General features: G+C 39.7%; 1 protein-coding gene, 1 long non-coding RNA gene and 1 pseudogene across 2 annotated transcripts; 1 reads left to right on the top strand and 2 right to left on the bottom strand.

The window, feature by feature from the left end:
- The first annotated feature begins 1,811 nt into the window (after nt 1–1,811).
- On the top strand, nt 1,812–10,421 carry LOC127143082 (uncharacterized). The gene is made up of 2 exons (XR_007814260.1): nt 1,812–2,183; nt 4,956–10,421. It is a non-coding gene; the product is annotated as an uncharacterized LOC127143082 (long non-coding RNA).
- LOC108873583 (troponin I, slow skeletal muscle-like) lies at nt 2,696–4,451 on the bottom strand (annotated as a pseudogene).
- On the bottom strand, nt 9,867–13,709 carry LOC108873584 (cysteine and glycine-rich protein 1). Its single transcript, XM_018661857.2, has 6 exons — nt 13,553–13,709; nt 12,348–12,457; nt 11,706–11,874; nt 11,435–11,564; nt 11,241–11,334; nt 9,867–10,578 (listed from the first exon to the last, which is right to left on the bottom strand). Exons 2-6 carry the CDS (start codon nt 12,454–12,456, stop codon nt 10,502–10,504), a joined length of 579 nt encoding a protein of 192 aa, XP_018517373.1. The 5' UTR covers nt 12,457; nt 13,553–13,709; the 3' UTR covers nt 9,867–10,501.
- Between the last annotated feature and the right edge of the window lie 8,965 nt (nt 13,710–22,674).

Below are 22,674 nucleotides of genomic sequence, written 5' to 3'. Positions count from 1 at the left end.
AAGCACAAGCAAAGTCTCAAGTTGGTCAAGACAAGTTCATGTCAAGTCTCTAGCAAGTCCTGAGCTTAGTCTCAAGTCACATGAGTCAAGACTTCAGAAGCAAAATGCAAATAAATGTTTGAAAATGGCAAAGTATCGCAACATTTTAGATTCAAAGCTATTTTATTTTTCATTTCTCCAGGATTTAATGAGGTCAAATCTTGAAACTTAATCTTGTTTTCATTTTCAAGTCTTTAGGAATTTATCTCCTCAGAAATATGTTGTCGATATTTTATCCACGTCCTTCAGTTTTTTAAAATTAAATACAACTATACAAGACACATAATAAAATATGTATTGATCTATAGCACAATTGACAACTAGAAAATACATTCATTCACTTGAAATCTAATACAGTGCAAGCTCCCTCACTTTGATGTTTGACGAGGCCAATTATAACATCAAAAGGAAGCCTCAGGATTTTTATATCAGTGATGGTATCTGTGGATAGCCTGTTAGTTTATGGGTTATTCACTCATTTATTCTCTTTGTCAGACCTGTGCAATGTAGTCCACCTTGTGTGTTTTGTTGGCAGGGTTGTGGCAGGTTAATGTGGATGTAATTGACATAAGTCTACAGCTCTGATTTCAGATGTTGACACCAAACATTAGTTTTGTACATTGATATGCAATGAAAGTAATGTGTTTTACACTGAAAAAACTATACTATATAGCTACACAATGTACTACTAACACTCCTGTGTATAACTCAGGAAAAAAAACATCTGTGTATCATGTGTCAAATATTTGGGCTGTCTTTTGTCCTGTGGTTATGAGAGGAGAGTGAAATGTTTGTTTGCTCCATGACGACTGGGTGTTTGAACACAAATAGTCAGTAGACCTGTTTTCTGTGTTTTAACATGTTTACATGTAAGAATAGAAGGGAAGATCACACACTCATAACCAAGAAAAAATCAATTTCTTTTAGCATTTTGGCACATATTACCTCTTACAGAGTAGAAGCTAGTAACCATCTGACTGACAGATGTATGCACTGTAGTGTATGGAACAGATGATTCTCACAAAGAAATCACATTAGAAATACTCCCTAAAATCGGTATGTAATGCCGATAGTCTTACTTGTAGGTTTTCAGTTGCTGGATAAAACACTAATAAAATAATTTTGTGTTTGAATGTGAGTTAGCTTTACTAATATCCCCTGATTGGGATGCAACAAAGCTGCAATGCAACATTGGAAAGTCAGACTATCACAGGATTGAGTTCCATGTGTTTTACTTTGATTGAATAGCATTTAGCCTTTTGATTGTATTGTTGCAAACCCCACCTGTCTGGCGACTGTGTCAACTAAAACAAACAACAGAGAACACTTGTGACCTCCTACTACTGCCATGACATGGCACTAGGCCTGACAAGAATTCTCAGCCTAAACAAGTATCAGAACTTTTATTCTCATGTTAACTGTTATCATGTAATTGATATGCCCTACACATTTTTTTAAACAGGGTGTCTAGTTAGACAAAACACGTTTGCTCATGGTGCCAGGCTGAAACCTGTTAGTGGGAAAATCTTAGTCATCTTGGCAGTAAACTGACTGACGAACTGATACTGCCACCTTGTGACAGAAATAAAAACTGCAGGGAATGCACCAAAACATCTGCCTGTACTGTTACACTCACTATATGCATGGATCTTCCATATATTGTTTTATTTTTTTAAACAATATTTTTTGTTTTATTTGTTCGTTTATCGTTCATTTAATGCAGTGGTTAATTATACAAACTGTGGAACTTGGGATTTGGTTGAGGCCGACGACCAGTTTCCCTGCTGCACTCACACATGTGACATACTCAACTGGGTGCAACGCATATCAAACGTGACCCTCGTGGTGAGGCGGGTTATTTAAAGTGTGGATACCTTCCCCTGACCACCTGTAGCGCATTTAGCACGTCACGAAGAAGCAGAATTAAAAACAGCCCACTCATGTTTTTTCGGGACATATTAGGATTTTTTGGCGGTCGGGTCGGTATCTGTTTGGCTCCCCGCTGCTGTCATTCGAAGACTAAAAGTGGACTTCAATCTGGCGTATCCTGTTTTGTGTCCTTGGCTGCAGACCACGGCAGACAGGATTTATTCCCTGCTGAGATGCCAGGTATCGCGCTGCTTCGCTTCACCAGGCTACAGCAGGTATGTGCTGCTTATGCTAGCTTGCATATTTTGAGGTGCTCCTCTGCTGCTAATGTCTTGGCATCTGATAGCTGCAAATTTCTGCTCTCTCTGCTGCTGGTCATATTTTCATGGATAATAATTTTTAATTAAGTGCTTGTAGAAGTTCAGCTTAGTTTTTGTGTTCGTTGTTTGGTGCATGCATCTTTAGCTTTCATGCTGTTTTTTTATATAGAGGTGAGCTGTCTCTTCAGTTCTTTCTCTGGTACTTTGTGAAAATTGGGTCCAAACTATGCGTGTAGGTGCAGCTGGTTGTTATTCCACTGACTGCATTCTTTGCAGTGTTTGAGTAATGTCACTTGGAGAAAATTAAGACGTTTGCACTTAAAATGTTTGTGCATGGCAAGCAGTGTATATAACTTAACATAAGCATGTAAATAATGTTAGAAATCCATCAGAACAGCTGACTGAAGGGTGTGAATGCAAAGCTGTCCTTCATGTAACATTCAAAAAAGAGAGACTCTTCATTTGCTGTGTTGATTATTTAATGAAACAAAGCACAGACAATTTGAGTGTTCTAGGTAAAAGATACCAAGAAATTCTCAGTGCGACCTTGTGATGCATCAGAATGTTTACGTTGTGTGCTGTGTTTGAATGGTGATGGTATTTGACGTGATATGAAAGGTAGCGGTTTCATTTACTGGTTGGGGCCTTTTGCTGCATCAAACATCTTCTTGCGGCCCTCCATTCCTGACATCGCCTCCACATTCTTCCTCCAGTCGCTCACCTCCACAGTTTTCTCCTGCAGCATGGAGAATAAATATTAGAGGTTTTTTTTTTTTTTTTTTTTTTTTTTTTTTTTTTCAAAGTCTTAAGAGTGTTGTGTCTCTTGCTCACTTAGAGGGTCTGTTAAAGTTTTCAGGGAAAAGGATCTTTTGTACACTTGAAAATGTGTAATTAACTTATCAATCCATGTATTGCATCTGCATTAATTCCATCAGATTTAACTGTCCATTTTAAACATAATCTGATATTTTGACTTTTGTGCCAGCGATTTCATAATTTTGTAATCTGTTTCACACCTTGTCAGCCACCCTCAGCAGGAACATTAGCAAGAGGCCCAATGTGAAAAGGAGCTACATAAATTGTCACCATGCAAAATATCTTAGCCACAGCTGCAGCTTATGTGCTGTGGAAATACATCTTTTCCTTTTGGTTTCTGTTTTTTTTTTTTTTTTTTTTTCTCCAAACCCACCTTCTCTGTGTCCTCCTTCTTGACTGATTTGAGGTTAGCTCGCAGATCCAAAGAGACCTTGTGTTTTGAGCCCAGGAGGGAGCGCAGGATGGCGTCAGCAGAAACCCTCACTCTTCTTAGGTTGGGTCTCTTAAACTTCCCTCGCAGGTCCAGTACCTTAATGTTTAGGTCTTTGATCTTTGAGAGAGTAGAAAGTAAAATTAATGCGGCTTTATCTGCTGCAGAAGGTGACAGCCTTTCCAGTTTGAGGCTGAGTGTGACAGTCTAAAGCTGAACTTTCTGGATGTTACAACATACAGTACTTGCTGGATGACAACAGCCTCTGCTGCAGCTTCAAGATATATTTATATGTTGTGCTTTTTTGTTACAGTCTTTCTTAACTAGTGTTCTGTTACCTCTCTGGTGTTGTGCAAGACTTTGGCTTCAATATCATACCGCTCCTCATCCACCACATCTATATTGGCATGCAGCTCTTCACATAATGTCTGTGTAGAACAAGAAGGATTAGTGGTTAATTTGCACCAATATCCCCTCCTGAATTTTAGATTGAATATACAAAGAAAATATCAGTGAATGTAAAATTATACCCTCAGCTCTGCTAAGGACATGCTGCTGGTCTGTATGGAGGAGCTTTCTTCAGTACTTTGCCTCTTCTACCATCTCTGCTCCAGCTCCTCCTTAGCCTTGGCTACCATCAGGCTCTGAAACAATACCACACAAGGTCAATTTAACTATTTGATTTCTTCATGTTCCACCTCTGGATACTGTCGGTGCAAATGCAGCTGAGCACTCACCTTCAGCATGAGCTTGCGAGAGGCTGAGATTTTAGATTTCCTCTGTAAAAGGAATAATTTTACTTTTAGTGTAACATTTTGTGAGCGTGGTGATAATCGTGAGATTAATGCCTGTATTAAAGTATAAAATTTCTTAAGTCAGCAGTGTCTTTGATATCTTACCTCCAGTCTGTGGGTGGAATATAAAGACAGCACATAATCGACACAGAAATGAAGTGTTAGCATTCAGAATGTAGATGACAAAGCACTTAATGAATTGTATCTGATAATGACCACGTTAACTTTAATTATGCGTTTCTATAGATAAATCCCATTTGCTGTGTGAAACTGATACTCTCATTTGGAAATAGAAACAATAACAGAAATACAATACACTTACGCTTTCTCAGGCATCTTGACTATTTCAATTCCCCCTGGAAGACAAAAATAAAACCTTTTGCCTCTGAAGTGTTAGACAGTGGGGACCACTTGGGTCGAGCGCCCTGATGGGTCTTTAGTATGGTTTCCATTTTAGCTCTATACATATGTTCCACTATAGTCAACCATATAGTGTTACAAGAATGGAAATATACAGTATATATAGAGATATATTGATCTTTTAAGGACCTTTATCTGAGGTTAATTGTTACTTAGTTACTTTTATTATTCTTCAGCATTAGTGATGATTTGTCAGTGATTTATTAAATTAATGGACGTGACTTTTCACATGTTTTGTTTATTGTCATTGTTACTTCTTACTCATAGAGCCTGCTGGACAGGATCAACCAGACACCTCCCAGTGCTGATAGCACTCTCCTCTGCCAGAAAGCAAAGTGATGGCAGACAGGGAGACGCATGCAAGCCTCCAAACATGGCAGCTATTCCAGATAGATAACATTTCCCACTTTTCCACCGGATAATGACACAAATATAGGCAGTGTCCCTGATTCTCAGAACAGAGCTGACCTGATATTTGTTTTTAAGGAATGCCCTCGCTGATTTTACTAACTTTTTAATTTTCTACATAGCTTTGGGTGATTATTATCATTACTGATTGATCTTCTGTCTGACCAAGATTTTTCTAACCTTAAGATTCTCAGTTTTATGCTTGGAAAAATGTAACAATTAATCAATTAGCACACTAGTTGCCAATCACAATATTGCCATAGAAAACTGCATATGCTGTGATAGAAGATTTTATGGTGCCTTTTCATTGTTCTGCAGTTGAATGACTTATGATAGGTGATATTAAATCCAGTTAACAATGATTTAGAGAGTCTGAGAGAGTCATTAGAGAGTCATGGTCTGTAGACCATGTGGTGGACCATCGATTAATCTAGAAAATAATTTGTAGATTAATAAATAATGAAAGCAATTGATTTTAGTTGCAGCCCTCAATGTAATATTTGTCAGATTACATTTTTCTTTGATCCCAAACACCAATATTTAAGTTTAAAATCTAAACCCTTTCATCAAAGTTAAATCTAATTTTCAGATCAAACACTAAAGCATACAGGTAACATATATCTGAAGTAATAAGTAGAGTTTGATAGTTTTAATGCAGCAGAGATTCATGACCTTACCTTTCTGTGATGATGCTGTGGATGCAGACAGAGACAGTGATGGAGAGAAGAACACAGCAGAATATTTATCTCCTGCTCCCCTTTATCCCTCCTCTCTATCACAAGGAGACTTAAATAGAAACACACACACACACACACACACACACACACACACAAATACACACACCACGAGAGGGGGTGGTCTCAGCATAGCAGTGACTGTGATGCTCATGTTGTGTTGACAGATCACCACGCTCTGCTTCTTTTATAATAATGTGTGTGAACCTTCATGTGTGCCAGGACAGGATAAACACCATCCTCATCAACTTTCACTTCACCAGTTTTCAGTCAGTTGTTAATCTGTTTTTCTTCCTTTTACATGGGAGAACTATTTAAAGCTCTAGGTAGGATCATCTCTACTCCTAGATCATGCTAACAGGCTGCCGCTGTGTATACAGAAAGTTCAAGTTTTTAAGTTTCAAGTTTTTTTTTCTTCAAGTTGAAGCAAACTTCAAGCAGCCATAACCAAACAGTTTGTCTCGTCACTGTTGATGTTTTTCTGAGATTTTCTTTGGCTACTGAGAGTGATGTTGGAGACGTGCCTCATCCCCCCTGAGACTGCAGGGCCCCCTTGGTCTGATTAGGATAATAGCTGCAGACAATGCTAAGCTGAGGTTTTAAGGCAGGAATGCAGTTTCCAGTTTGCATTTGGCTTAGATCTCACAACTAAACATAGACAAATAGCAGCAGCATGTGATGCTGCCAGTCTTTGATAGTGGCCTGAATATGTGTGCACGCTTTGTATTGGGGTTCGTTTGAGTTTGTGTGTGCACAGTAAAATGTAAACACATGCGTGTGGACACACGTCTAAGTGCTCAGTCCACTTATACAAGGACAATAAATCCTTTAAGTTAATCCATGAAATTACTTGTGTCTGGCTTGTGTTTGTGTTACAGATTTAGTTGTCTTCAGTTTGTGCAGCAGTGGCATAAACTTAGAAGTCAAGTTTGAAAGTCAGTGATATACATAGTAATACTTCTTAATGACACAACAACTTTGATCTCAAGCAACCAAAGCAGTTGCTCGACTGAATGACTGACAGGCACTGACATCCATAGAACTGTGGATTTTTGCTACTTTCACCACCTATTATTATTATTATTATTATTATTATTATTATTGTTCTTAACAAGGATTTCACCATTTACAATTCTCTACAATTGAGAATACCTAATATTTTACCAGAAACTCACTAGATTTGTTATTTGGCTTCCTTAATAAAAAAAATAAAGTAAAAAAACAGGATCTTTAAAAATGGGCAAATTCAGTGACACACTTCAGACTGGCAAACGTCTGTGTCTATAATGTGTATTGGTGTACTCATTGAGTGCTCATCCTCATGTGCACTCTACTTTTGCAAGTGGCAAGGTGCTTTGTTGCTGAATTCTCAACACTCCAGTGTGGTTTAAACCCTTGAGGTTGTAGTGTAGCTGTTTTGTGTTACTAATTTTCAGTGTCATTTGAGATGTTGAATTTGTTTCTCTGTGACCTGTTTAGTGCTAAAGCTAGCCATTTTGCTAGCTGTCTGACAGAGCATTCACACCAAAGCAAGGTTGCTTCACACCAAAGCAAGGTTGTTGCACACTATGCAATATTTTTTTTCAGGTTGTGCATTAAACAACCCTGTCTGCTAGAAGTTAAGTTCACACACCACTGAACTGTTTCCCCGATTAGGTTGTGGTGACACTGTAATCACTGGCAGGATTATGTTCAGAGACAACATTTTTTTTTTACATCTTCAAAGGCCAACTTCACTGTCCTGAACCTTTGCTTGGAAGTGTCCTTTGCTCTTCAGCTATTTGCGTAATGAGAGTAGAGCAGCTTAAATGCTATTTGATTATACAAGTCTGTGAAAGATATTCCCTCACTTGGTTTTTGATAATGGTGTGGGATGCTATCTGACAGGTGCATCATTCTGAAATCTCCCATAGATGTTTGACTGGGTGGAAACCTGGTGGCAGAGAAGATGATTCACATCATGTCTATACTCATCAAAACATCTAATTTACATCTACTCATCTACATCTGTTTTGTGGTTTTACTCTAAACCCATGTGTATATTACTAGAATATTATTAAAGCAGTATCTCAATTCTATTCTTCTATCTAATAAACACATTAATTATATCATGAGACTGTAATAAATAGCAGGGCTTGTGTCTGCCAGTGGACGCTGTAGCATCTCCTGCTGACAGTGGACACAATGAGCAGCGGGTAGTTCAGTGGGATAACTAACAAGCTGTCAGCCTCATGAGACCACAGCGACTGTGAGGTGTGCTGGCGCTATGACCTGCTGGGCCACCAACCCTGCTATTTATTACAGTCTCATATTTATAGAGTCACTGTGCATTGTTAAAGCTCACATCAAGAGTGGGACACTACCTGGGAAATACTGCTGGTGAAGAATCAGTCTCTGTAGTGAAATGAATCTGTGGATGTCGAAGATAATTGCATTTGCACTCTCTGTAGTCCATATAATCTTATTCTTTTTTTTATTACTAGTAGAGTTAGATTGTTAAAATTTGCAGGACTGTTCTTCTGCTCTCGCTGAGTCAGGACTTTAAACTCCCTGATGCTGATTTGCTTTACAACCCTGAGATCCAGGCTGTTGGCTCATGGCAGCTGATTATAATTCCACGGTATATATGGCAGCAGGATTAACAAAGTGCTCTGAGTGTTTGCTGGACTGTCTCTAGGAAACGGAGCACTGACTCATATATACAGATGCCAGGGGATTATATAGCAGTTTGCAGTACAGTAGTGTTTATAGTGTTATATGTAAGTGTGTTTCCCAGCAGAAGATTTTTAAATGTGTACTTCAGTTGTGTCATGCAAGTATTACTCACATGTGTAACACACAATGTATATATGTCCAATACCAGAAAGATTTCATTTAATTTTGCATTTAAAAAGTTTGATCAAATGGAACTGACTATTGCCTAAACCCGCTCCCTGTCGCTACTGTAGTTACACGTGTCAAGGTTCCCATCCTAAATTCACCACTTGAAATTCGTAGCAGTTTTTGACGCATTGTGTCCTTGATTTCAGACAGGTACACAACAGCAGGCTTCTCATAGAGATACTGTAGGATACCTGGTATGCAGGGCAGTATGTCATCATGCTGGTCTCTGACTCTGTAGACACACTGACTCTGCAGACACCACAGGTACCCCATATGGATTAGATTGTCTGATTAAATTTTGGAGCTTCTGTCTGCATACATTTGCATATTAACAAGGGAAAATTGATTTTCAGGAAATTGCAGTAACTTCTTAACACTGTGAGGTAACAAGTTCAAAATGATGATACAGGCATGTTTTCTTGGTCTTTGAGGTTGCTGTAGTGAAAAACATCCCTAAATTCAATAATGGCAAGTCAGAGCTGCTAAAGTTAGCATCATCTCTGACATAGAAGCATCCAGGACATGTTTTCACATAGTGGAGAAATATAAGAAAATATAATAAAATCAGTCTGATGCCCCCTGGTGGTTAAAGGACTTAAAGGTCTTACAGTCATCTGTCCATAGTGTTTTCAAATAAATAGCAGGACATTTAGTGCAAACATTATATCCACTTGAATGTCTACAAGGTCAGGAGATGAAACATGATTTTGTTCACCTTATTTATCGTCAGTCTAAGCACTTGGAATCTCTGGAACAGATCCCACGTCTTTAGTGTAATACTTTTCATCTTCGCTTGGATTTCATATCTAGTTGCTGTTGATGTGACTCACATGTTACAATCAGCACCAAAGCAAACAGCTTCCCCCTCCACCTCCTCCACCACCACCACCACAGCTGCCTGGCACTCTGGTCAGCGTGCCAACTCCTAGGCTCAGGCAGAGATGGGGCTGAACACTGCGCCTCCGTTGTTCACCACAACATCTGGCATTTTGCTCTGTGTGATGTTGATTGGAAAGAATAACAAACACACCCACGAACACATAAACGCACACAAAACTGATTTCATCACATCAGAAGAGAAAAAAAAACAATGGCAGTTGTGTAAAGCATGCCACATTTTGCATCACAGGGAAGGAGAGAAAAATTCCATAGCTTTTGTTGCCTGATATTTATTTTGTGTCTCAGCAATAATGCATATTGTAATATATATGTAAGGCAGTTAGGATGGAGTTATCTTGACTGGAAGTGAAGCAGGGTATAAGGCTATTTTCTCAAAGCAGTCTTGAAACAAGTTGATCTTATTTTGTCCCCACTCATAGACATGGACTGTGTCCAATGTTATTCAAACTCAACATTTGCTTAATTCTGTTGTCACAGTGTGAGTGTCTCTTTGTATTGCAACCATAGAGTTTATTTTGTTTTGTCTTTTATTCTTTTCTTCTAAAATGGAGCAGACTTGAGTTGCTGTTAACTGCTCTGTTTAAAGATGCACAATATGCACATTCAAACAGTTAGATTTGGATAGCATTAAATTTCAGTGTTTTAAATGTTAAGCATTAAATCTTTTTTAACCTTGAAACTTAAGCACTAGATTCAAATGCAACATAGAGCAGAATCTACTTGTTGAACACGTACAAAAAGCTGTGTGTTGTGTGCTTCTGTTGTTCCTTGTTGCCTGTAGCTGGAGTGAAAGGGCAGAGTAAAATAAGATAGTGACTGAAGGATGCTGGAAAGAGTGATATTAGAGCACACCGGATATCAGTCCCAGGTCAGCTGTGGCTTCAGGCTTTACTGGGAATGAGCCAGAGCTCCTGCACCCTGACCGAAGCCGAAACCCTTGGGACCGAAGTTCTTCGCGTAGCAACCTGTGAATGAAATCACAGCAAATGGGAAACTGTGGATAATAACACACTGCCAGTCTAGAAGTTAACCTCAATTTGCAAAACAGAAACAGAAGAATGAATTTTTGTTTTTGCCAGTCGGTTGATTGAAACTAGGTAAACTGACAAACATGAACTGTAAATATAGAAGACTTTTGTATTTATTTTGATGCGTACCTCTTCTCAGTGTTATTCAAATACAGATACAATATTCTAAATGGCAAAAGGTCAAAGGAGCTGCTGACCTATTGGTCCTCTGTCTAAGTAATTTAGAACAACTGTTTCTGCTCTGCAAACTGAGATTAAACTCAACCAGCGAGTTCTGAAATGCCAAGTAAATAATGTCTCAAAAACCACTGCGAGTACTGCAGATCAGATTTTCCCAGTTTGCATATGTTTTATAAGGAAGCTGTTTTGTTATAAGGGTTGCAACTAATGACTGAATGTGAAACTTGTTCATTAGTTTCCTAAAGCCGAATACAACATCTCCAAATTGCTGTTTTTGGAAGTCTGATTTGGGTAAGGTTTAGTATTTTTGCAGGAAAAATTAATAACCGATCATCAAAATAGTTGCCAGTTTCTTATTTTGTCTATCATGTAATTGAATAAGCCATTAATCGTTTCAGCTCTGGTTGATCCACACTGACCTTTGCAGTAGATCTCTCCGTCTCTGTCAGCAACGGTCGTGGACTCCAGCCCCTTGCCGCACTTGGCACAACGAAAGCATCCCTTGTGCCAGGACTGAGGAGGGAGCAAAGAATTGGATTATGTAAAAAAAATATCCAGAGAACTGGCATCACTTTAACCCAATTTAGAGGAAAATTTCTTAGATCTTTCTTACATTGCCTCCTCCGATAACCTTCTCTGCTGCATATACCGTTTTGCCACATCGGGGACACTCATCTGAGCCTGCTGCTTTCTGGGCAAACTTGGAGGCATTGGGGTTATTTGTAGGGCGATGAGGAGCTTGTCTGTGCAGAAAAAGCAAATATATTAATATGACAGTAAAGGAAAGTCAACTGAAGGAGGAAATGGAACAGCTGTACAAAATCTCTCACACACTGCATCATTACATTTATCAAGAGCTACTAATATAGTGATATTATGCTCACACTTCAGGCTTGATTCCAAGTCCCTCTCCTGTGTCCATGCTCAGAGTGCCGGCTCCTCCTCCGAAGCCGTAGCCTTTTGGCCCATATTTCTTGCCATAGCATGATTTGCAGTAGATCTCATCCACATGAACAGCCACTGTTGTGCTGTCTAAGTTCTTCTTACAGACCACTTACAACAGAGAACAAGACAAAAACAAATTATATGTACAAATCTGTGGTTAACCCATTTCCTATTTTAGTACAGAAGCATCTACAGTGCAACAAAGAAAACAAACTCCGCTCTCACAAACAATTCTTGACATTTCTTCACAGTTGTTTCAGCTGTGACTTTACCACAAACTATGCATGACATTTTAAAGAGGAAAAACACATACCCACTATGTGCTTAGCTGGCTCAGATAAATGCTTGTGTGTGGTGGAGCATGTCTACCGTCCTCTGCCATATAAGGAAGCCTTTGTCACATGTCTCCAGTGGATCCAAATAAGGGCTGAGATGTCTGAGTGAAAACCTGTGGATGCTCACTTTCCTACCCTGATGCCAAATACTCTGCATTCCTCCCTGGTACTACTTGTGATTTTAGAGTTTGTTAAAGGAGTCAGTGGACGAATAAAGCAGATTACCTGAGAACTTAAAATACTCACTGCACAGAAAACAGGATTTATGCCAGCTCTTCCCCTCACACTGCACTTCCTCAGCGAAGTAGACAGGTTTCTGGCAGCTGCCACACTTGTTCCCTCCTCCGAAAGGCATTCTGTGAGCATACAGGAGAGCGGCTCATGTACATTTCTCATTCACTGTATATATAATGTTTGGTGTTGCTCAGCAGACAGAGACCAGCTGCAACACTTGAGGCTACATACAACAATACCTATAAAAGGAGAAGCACCAGTTTGATGTGACACTGCTCTTTCTTTCCCTCTTCTTATTCCAGCATGCTGACGTTGGAGGATATCTGAATGACTGTTGATACCGTATTGTAAAATGCAAAGTACCTGTTAACGTGACGTTAGATATCACTAAACTACCTCACATAGAAAATGACATCAGAATATACAGTGTGGACACCACACACAGCAACTCAGTCCTGAGTTTCAACAGTTAAATGTCTTTATGGCGACGTAATGTGATGTTTGTGTGGGTGACAGGCAGCCTCTGACGTATCTCAGATAGTCAGTAATCTACTACATCGCTCTGGATAAACAGGAAATTCCCTGCTATTTATTTTGTAATTGCACATGTTAACAATCCTGACCTCAGACAAACCAACAGGCTGTGAGACATATTTGATAAGTTTTATGAATATGGTTAATTTAGCAATCCTATATAAGCAACTTTTTCAGGACTGAGTATGGTGATAAAACGTTTCAAAGTTTTAAGGTGTTTTGTATATAAAACTCTTCCTGGCAGAACAGTGGCGCCTTTTTGGGGTTATTTCATATCTGATTCCTTGCCTGCAAATTCTCAGGAAAACAGTTTGCAGCATAAACTTGTGTGATCCTAAACAACAGGATATTCTAAATTTAACTTCAGGCCTCTTAACTGCATGTTAGCACCACTGTACAGGTATCTGATCAAAATTAAGTTTGTTTCTGACTTTCAAATGCAGAACTTTAGCACAAATGATTGTTTTCACTGCATTTTATTCTTAAAAGTGTCAATTTGATTTCTTCAGGAATTTAACAAAAATAAAAAGTTCAGTTTAGTCTTTTAAAATAGCCTGCACTACACATTAACTTTCATCTTGTTACTCTACCATCAAATCGAATGATGAAGTGTGGAGTTATTTGTTGTTCTAGGATATGTCTCTCTGTATCCTTACAAATTAAAATTTAAACTCGACTCTTACCTGAACTGAGTCGAAAGGCTGCTCCTCTCTGTGGCTGCTCAGTGATGACAACAGACGAGTGAGTGGAGAAGAGACACTTGTCTGATGAAGAGAAGTGAGGGAGACTGAGTGGACACCAGGCTGAACTGAGGGAGGAGTCAGGACACAGAGACAGAAAGAGGGAGAGAGATGGAGAGAGGAAAAGGAGGAGAGAGATAGTGAGTTAGTTATTGATGGGAAGGAGGGCAACTCCTTCACTAATCACAAAACCACCTGCCAGAAAACACTCAGAATTAAACGTAGGCAGCAGAGTTAAGGTTACAGTGTTGGCCACACTGTTAAAGTTCAAGGTAATCCTGCATGTGGTGACCCTGAATGGTAACAAGAGGAAGAGGTTTGAGTTCTGAGGACTTTAGTACCACGAGCAATGTAGCACAACATTGGTAAATCTAAGGCTGATTAATCCACTTTTCTCTCTGTTGAAGACGGAGTCTTCCATCATGTTTCAAAGTTTAAGATTTTGTTCTGAAAGTTCAAACTGTCACTCTTGTATCGCCACAGTCAGTTTGATAGATATAATGCAGTAGTCATGATCTTTATAAAACTTAAGAGACTTACTAGAAAATCAAGACTTTATTGCCACATGCAGATACAAAATTGAGTGCAGTGAGAGAGTATTATGACAACTGTACCTTTTCTTGTTCTTTTGGCTCTGTTATCCAGTATAATACACAGGACTGGAAATGTAACAATGACTGTGCAGTTTGAGTGTTGACTTTCAGCCTTAATTGAAGAGGGCTACAGCCATATTACATGAACACCATAGGAATTATACCACTTTTTTAGAAGTAGTCGTCTGATTACAGGGGACACAAATTAATTCAGCAAGTTTACTTATCATTCTAGAAGAAACGTTATGAGTCCAGCATCAAATGTGAATACTTTACTCAACAAAAGCTGTAGTAACAGCCATGTTTTGCTACTGAAGTGATGATGTTCAGAAGATGAATTCTTACCTCTTGATATTATAAATGCAACCATGGCTTAAGCTCTGGGCAAGCGGCCATCAGCACCACCCGTACTCAGCAAGAAACCACATTCAATGGCAGAGAAAACTTACAAATAGCCTCTTTTAAGAGGCTGGTTGGAGGGATGAACCCAGAGAGAATTACCACCTAACTCTGCAGTTATACCCCAGCTCTCCAGAGTTTTAACATCTTTCAGCTGATTGTTTTGGGTTTATGGACTGCAACTTTAGTGTTTTGGTTTGGTTCTGTTTTGGTACTGCTCTCACCAGGATTGTTTCCAGCCGCAGTAGGGAGCAAAAAGCTCTAAAACCCCACATTATGCTACCTGCTTGGCACTGAGCAGCAGACAGACACAGTTAGCAATTAGCTAGTGAACACAGTGGAACATTTAGCAGCGAAAGAGCTAGATATTTCGGTCATGGGTTGGTGGAGACCAAATCAAAGCAAAAAGGAGAGTAAACGTTGGACTTGGACATTCGTCAAGTGGCCAGAAAAACAACTCCAGATGAATGCTAATGTTGCTCCATGCCTGCTTGATGTATAAATAAGCAATTATTGCTATCAAGCTAGTCATATCTACTTAAAAGGTAAAAAAATGTCAAAGTTGCATTTAAAGTTTGTTTGTGCTGCACCCACATGGCTAAAAAAAATCAGTTAATGCATGTTTGAATTTGTAAATCCTGTGCAGTCTGTGTCCCACAGCTATTAACAGGCACCCTGGTGATTCTCTGCCAGACTTGTACTGCAGCCATTTTTCCTTTTTGCTTGTTTCAGGGAATTTTCTTTTTTCCATCTGTCTGGTCTTTAGCAAGTGAAACACATGATCTGTTGGATTGAGGTCAGATGACTGATTTGGCAAGTCAAGAGCATTCCATGGTTTGGCATTAACCCCCCCCCCCCAAGTAATTTTGTTTGTATATTCAAAAAGTGACAACAGATCCTACACTGTTCACCAAATATGGATGTAAACAACCTTAAACACTCTTAAAGCTGAAATGAGGCACTTGAAACTCATAGTTATTGCTTCATTTCAAATCAAGGGTGGTGGAGTAGTCCTAACATTTATGGCTGTAACTGAATGTGAAATTATACAAACATAAAGCACCATGTTAAACTAGAGGCCAATCAGCTTGATAATGTTTGTACTTGATTTCTGCTCTCAACCACATATGACATTTTCTCATGATATTTCCTGCAGCGTATTTGCTATTTGTCTGCGGGGTAATATGTATGTCCACATGAAATTGCTCTGTGACTTTGCGTGTTGGATGCATGCTCTCCTTGCTGATGCTCTTCCATCTCCATCAACCGTAAATAAAGAAGAGAGTATGAGCTGCAGTGATATCTAGAGTTCACTGCCTATAAATCTGTCCAGTTTAAGAAGAAACTCAGTGGCTGCTGCCTTACAAGGTGACTCTACTGTAAGAATGGTATGTCCTTTCCTTACTCAGTGAGTTACGGTCTCCAGAGACCTTCTTGGTGGGTTTATTTGGGAGTTCATAAGGGCAAAAGGTCAATCAGACATTTAACACATAATTTGCATGTAGCTGTCATCAGCTAGCAGAGTGTAGCAACACGAAAGCCAACATTTGAACGGGTGAGGGATAATAGGTTTTCATTTCATATTTTTTAACCTGGCATTTATGCCCTAACTGTAAAATCTTTAAAATAAAGTTTAAAATAACAGGTTCAACCATTATGATGGTACATTGACTTGTAATGGGGAGAATGGCATCCCCTTTCCCACTCCACACCACTAATGCCTGTTTTTGCACCATGTGACATGGATTGAGTGGGTACAGTCTCCTGCAAGAAGTGCATAAGGCTTGCATAAATTGTGTAGTGACCACACTATGTCACACACAGAAGAGGGTAGCCCACTGATTCTGTCTTTCATTGATCAAACCCTATGATGATTTTTATAGAAGTAAGTTGTATTTTAGGACATGAGAGCTTGAGAGTGTGCACAAGGTTACCTGAATATAAATATGTGTGTATGTTTGTATTTAAGTGTACACAGTCTATGTAGGTATGTATGTAATAGTTTTTTATTGGTCCCTATTCCCCATTTTGTTCTTGCTATTTAACATAAATTTAACACTGTTCACTTTTTAAAATCTTTATAGCACTTTGTAATCATTTCGCTATATAAATAAATTATATTATTGTTTGGAATATGATATTATCTCCTTTTTTGGAAAAACATTCTTAACCACTTCAGATTTTTGGTGTCTTATGCATGCATGTGGACTGGACTTTTTGTTCATGACACAGTACAGTAAGGGCATTTTTCTGGTGGTCTTGTGCCCTGTGACATTCAACAATTGTGCAAGTACAGGCTTCTTGTCTTTCAGACTTAATTGGAGCACATCACACATGCGACCTTTCCAGTATTGTAGATGGATGGATGGTCAGTGTAACTATAATATCATCCTGCTGTTCACCCAAATAAGGCACAATCTCATGTATTCTGCAGCATTTATTCCTTATTGTGTTTCGCCATTCAGTCAAAAAAAAACAAAAAAACACAGACGTTAGCACTTGCATTACGGCTCAGATATCTCCCTACAAAAAAGGAGGATCAGTAAAGGTGAAACTGATAGGGAGACTGTAGTCGATACAAGGAGGGAAGTAAAATCCAGCAGAGATTGATGCTGCTTGGTCTTCCTTCCTCCCTCTCCCCAAGCCCTCTAGGCTCTTCACTATCATAGGAAGAGACAATCGTGAACTCAAGAAGCCTATTTATAGCCCACGATTGGCCAACACTAGCCCTCTGTTTCTGCACTGTGGACATCCGCCTTGGCTAGTTGTGTAGTATGTGTACATGTGATTATTCTCATGACAGAGACGGAAGAGAGGAGTGGAGTGACAGAGACTCAATGGATTTAATCCAGAGGAAGAGGAGAGGATAAGAGGCAAAGCAAGATAAGAGGCAGGGACGGGGCTGGGCTGTAGTCCATCCATCAGTGTACGGAGGAGTGGTGATCGTTCATTGGAGTCTCATGGAGGAATTCAGCACAGTCTTTTTTTGCATTTGACCTGACTTGAAGCCAGGACTCCTCCCATGGTAATGGTCTCCTTTTGGCAGCGTTTTCCATAGAAGCTTTGCCAAGTTGTCAGGTGAGGAAAAAGGGCTGGAAGAGGTGAGATTCACACCGAGAATGTGTTTGCATAGCAACTAGCCGTGTGTTTAGTATATTTGGTTTGCCGGTGCATGCCAGTGTTTAGTGTTGAAACCACTGTGGCTGATGTCCATGCCTTGGTTGATGTTGTTGTTGCTGTGTGCTATTTCAGCAAGAATTATCTCATGTAGCCTCATTTTGTAGTTTCTAAGTGCATGTGTTTTAACTTAACTGTGGAGCTGAAATGATCAATCCATTAATTGAGTTATTTCGATTTGCAGCTTCTAGTTTCTCTAATATGAATAATAGTTGGTTTTCCTGGTCTGCTCTGATATTAAATCACATATTTGGGTTTTACACTCACGGTCAGACAAAAGAAGATATTTTAACTGAGATGGGTACTTTTCACTTATTTCCAACATTTTATGGACCAAATGATTAGTTACAGATTCACTGACAATGAAAATAATTGTTGGTATGCCCTCCTAATTAAACTTAATAAAAAAACTGATGATAAACTAATAATAAAACTGAATTAAACTAAATCCCTTTTACTCCACATTTTTCAGTGACTAATCTGTCTAAAATTAACTTTTTAGCAATAAAGCATTTGTTCTGTCTAGAGTCCTTTCCAAGCCTGTATGGGAAATCAAAATCAAGCTGTTCCAACACAAGTAGGCAAAAGTGTTTGTAATATTTCACATAATGTCATTAGTATGGTTTAGGGTATGAAAATAAAACCCTCATTCATTCAGCAAACATTTCAGGGGGGAAATGAAATAATTGTGTTTAGGGTAGAGGGAGTTTGGCTGGATGTCTGAGCTGGACGACCCTCTCTGACTGAGTCAACAAGCAGTGGGTGGATTGGGGTTTTATGTGCTCTCTGCTGACTCCTGCTCTGCAGCACGCAGTATGGCCATAATGAGAGGTGAAGAGATGCAGTTTCATAAATTAGTCAGTAGAGGTCACATATAGGCAAAGATTACATTTGAGTGAGGTTGAGACACACCCTGATTTCTCCCTCTCTCCTGCTGTCTTTTGGTGTGTACTACTTGCTGTAATTCGTGCTGATGCAAAAGGTGACAAGGTTTATTAACTGAAGCAGAGCCTGCAGGCATTGGAGTGTGAAGTGCACAATTAATAAGCCATGAGAGTAGGGTGAGGGATGAAGGACTTTTGTTATCAATTCATTTCACACAGGCTGTTTTGTACCTGCCTGTGAACCCACTGATTCCTTATCTTGGCACCTTTAATTAAGCTGTGATTATGTTCAGCCCTATGCAAGGGATCTAATAATGTAGATAGCAATTTGTATCTTTCAAGGTCAGACAGTGCATGTGTATAGTGTCTCTGTGTGTGTATATGCAGATTAATTACACATTTCTGAGTATTTCTGTGTCCAGCTAGTCCTCATCTCTGACTGTAATCCTCACTTATCTCCAGTCAGTGACTCAACACAGTGGATGTAGGGCTCTAATTTCCAAACTGCCTTGGTTCTATAATCTCTCCTCATGAACTTAAGTCATCCTGCAGAGAGCTTTAACTTCAAGGAGAAGCAATTTGCTCAAAATGTGCAAGAGGGAATGTAACATAACCCACCATCACACCACCCGTTGCCTCGTATCTTCACACCAGTATGTGTGTTGTTTCATTGCTCTCAGCACACGCTAAATTTGGTCATGATCCGCCACACGTCCTTGGCCAGCACATATTCTGCCTTGTAAGTTGATTGTGTGAGTCATTTTGCGATATTTGGCCCCACATCGCAAAGGGGGGTTGACTTAGTCACAGTTTGTAATTCCCAACTGCAAAGATTATATGAGAAAGTGTGTGAGAGCCCATGCTGTCACCAAATCATCGCTCCTGTCATTCTTTTTTCCTGATCCGACACATCTTAGTCGGCTTCCTTGGGCCCAGATTTCCCACTGAGGGTCATGCTGAGGGAGCCCGTGCCCTGTAGGCAGCCAACTACAAACATGCAGTGACAATTCAAATCAGTCCAGTCCACTGGCTCTGGCTGTGACTCAGTACATTGAGCGCCAGGCGGAAAAGATGCATACGCAACCTGCCAAGCTGGGCTGTGATAGAAAAAGAGAGAGACACACACAAGAAAGTGCAGAGTGTAAGGCAGTTTATGAGTATTTCACCAGGTATATGGCCCAGTTTTAGCTCAGCACTTTTGTTCAGAGAGGCTTGGACTGGAACGGTGCCAGGTCCATTTGCAAGTCAGAGAGAGCGCCTGCCGGCTAAGTAGTCTGATCCACAGGCACCAACTGCAGCAGAGGATCTATCTAGAGTATTGTTATGCAAGCAGGAAGGGAGCAGTCCCACTTTGATCCAGACATTGGACAGAGGCAGGGATGCTTCGGTCCTCACTGCTGTTTGAGCCGGAGGCTGCTGCTGTTGCTGTCCCATCTGGGTATTTGCATAGCGGAGAGTGGAATAGCACAGGGCAGAGTTAGTTCATAAGCGGGATGGACTGATGGACACAGCTTGGCACTCATCACTAAATGGTCTCAGCTTCCATTGCACTTGTAACCATCTTCCTAAGTTTGTTCAGCCCAATTCTAGGTAAGTTTGAATTCCTTACTGATTACTGTGCACAAATAATGTACATGTAAGAGAATATCATTCTGAAATTTGAGTAGTAAGAGGCATGCCAGCTGCAGTTTGTTTTTTAACTGAACTGGATTTTAAATCATTTTATTGATTGAACTTTCCATTCTCCTACAATGACCTTGTTTTTCAAAACTGCCCTGATAACAATTATACCACTACAAGTGCATTACCCTGTAGTATTTGTTGAGCATGTGAGCAGTTGGCAGACACAGCCCTGCACAACAACAACAGTGTCTTGTGGTTGACTGAGATATTTCTATCATGTGAATGACTGCAGGCTGAGAGGAAGGGCCTAAGGGGAACAGGACACAGTTGGGCTGCTGAACTAATTCCTGCAAAGACTTTGTGGTCCCGTGCTGGACTTTTATTGTCCTGCCTAGGATGGAGAGTCATGTGCCCACTAATTGTCTGAGATGTGCTGCTGACTCATACCAGCGTGTATGCTACAGGCTACCACTGCATCAGGCTTACACTCACCCGACTCATGTACATTAGGTTGAGATATAGTAGACTGTGATCATTCATGCACTGGTGTTTGATGTCCTCTTCAAAGACTGAATCAACATGAGTTGTTCTTTCAGTGCTGGAAGCTATGAATTCCTTTGAAATATGAAACTTCAATGATGTTTGTTCTAAGAAAATGTTTGGAGAAACGTATATTACACAGTGTTTCCGTTCATCAAACTCATGCAGTGCAATAGAGGAGGGCATCATTTCAAATGTTTTAATATGCAAACACTTGAGTTTCCATACAGATAAAATAAAATTGGGGATTTAAATCAGTTTTTCTTTATCTCCTTATTTATTTATTTATTTTAAGATTAAAACCTATGATAAACTGACTGTATGCTACCTGCCCTACATAGCGACTATCTGATGAACATAATGGAGCATTTAGCAGTTAGAGCCAAACGTTTCTGTGCGGAGTTGGTGGAGAGTTAAAAGGAGAGAGATGTAGCAGACAAACATTAATGGCTATAAACATGACTCCATTTCAGTGAACGTATGAATAAATAAATGTTTGCTAACATTTGCAATTACTAACATAAAGATTGTTGCGCTTCATCCAAGAGGCCAAGATATCGATGACTACAGCTTTAACAAAAAGAAGACACACATTTTCAAATGTTTAATTTGTTTGTTCATTTATTTTACATGTACTTGGTTATAAACCCAAGTTATGCATAAAGCATTTTTTATCGTCTTGGAGCCATGCATGTCCGCCAATGTTGGGACATTCCACAAGGCGGTGCTTCCCTATTGACACGTTCTGGTCGGTACCAAAAAATACTGTAGCTCCATACCCAACCCTAGCATGTGCTAATGCACACAACACAGACCATAAAGTAATTCAATTCTACATAGGGAGTCCATGCATGGCCCTGGGAATACCACTAATGGTGGGTGATGTCACTGCCAATAAAATGGATCTGTCGTGTGTGTGCAACTTGCTGCACTTTTGAACTTAACTAATTTCAGTGTCACTCTGTATTATGGTATAACAACACAGAAATAGTGTCCTGTGGTAAGACAATATCTATTACGGTGGTGAAAAATGCTGCCGAGGGCATAATTTTGTCTCTTCCCAACAGCCTGCATCATGTCCAAGACACTTTCAGAGCCCTGCTGCATTTGTACAGCAGATTTCTTTGTTGCCTCCTTTTCGTCAATGTGCTGCAAGCATTGTGGTCACATTGAGCTACTGCACAGTAAACCCACTGCTGATTTCAAATTACACATATCATTAAGATAATTACCATGATTATAATATTATAGCGCATACATGTACAGTGATGTTATGATAGGATGTTTCAAATACTGGAGAGCATTACGTTCAAAGGGTGATTTTTTGTTCCCTCGTAAATGCCACGTCTCAGTTGTGTCCTGAATCCAACTGTCCGTGTGTGTGTGTGTGTGTGTGTGTGTGTGTATGTGTGTGGTTTGTCTGGTTTGGAAAGTCTTGTCCACAGACACGCTCCAATGGCAGACATGTTCCACCTTGGCTAACCCAAAATGACATGTGTGCCGGCCTTTGGAAAACCTGATACATATTTTATATGTTCCGTATAAAGCTGTTGTACAATATTGAGCGTTGAGAGTAAAAACTTTGTCAGAGATCAGATACAAGATGCGGCATAAGGTGAAGAGGAGTCCTCCCATTTTGTGCAAGGTCTGACTATCTTTGATGCAGAGTCAGTGATGGCTGCCAGAGGCAGGGATGTCAGACATGAACAGGTTTGGGTGAAAATGTCAGCAGTAATCTTTACACCATAGTACACACACATCGCTTCTACAACTTGCATGATGCACATGAAATGTGGTGTAAAGTGTTGTGTGTGTGTGTGTGTGTGTTTTTTTTTTTTAATGAATATAT

The sequence above is a fragment of the Lates calcarifer genome, linkage group LG12 (genome assembly GCF_001640805.2).
Source record: "Lates calcarifer isolate ASB-BC8 linkage group LG12, TLL_Latcal_v3, whole genome shotgun sequence".
In the NCBI taxonomy this organism is placed as follows: Eukaryota; Metazoa; Chordata; class Actinopteri; family Centropomidae; genus Lates; species Lates calcarifer.
Note: the sequence above shows the minus strand (reverse complement) of the source record. Positions and strands in the feature narration are given on the sequence as shown.

Bases quoted from the DNA above. Each gene is read 5' to 3' on its own strand.
- LOC108873584 (XM_018661857.2), bottom strand. From the start codon at position 12,456: ATGCCTTTCGGAGGAGGGAACAAGTGTGGCAGCTGCCAGAAACCTGTC. The intron at 11,875-12,347 runs GTGAGTATTTTA...CTCTGTTGTAAG, and splicing joins TAAATCCTGTTTTCTGTGCA to TGGTCTGTAAGAAGAACTTA. The intron at 11,565-11,705 runs GTGAGCATAATA...TTTTCTGCACAG, and splicing joins CTTGGAATCAAGCCTGAAGT to ACAAGCTCCTCATCGCCCTA.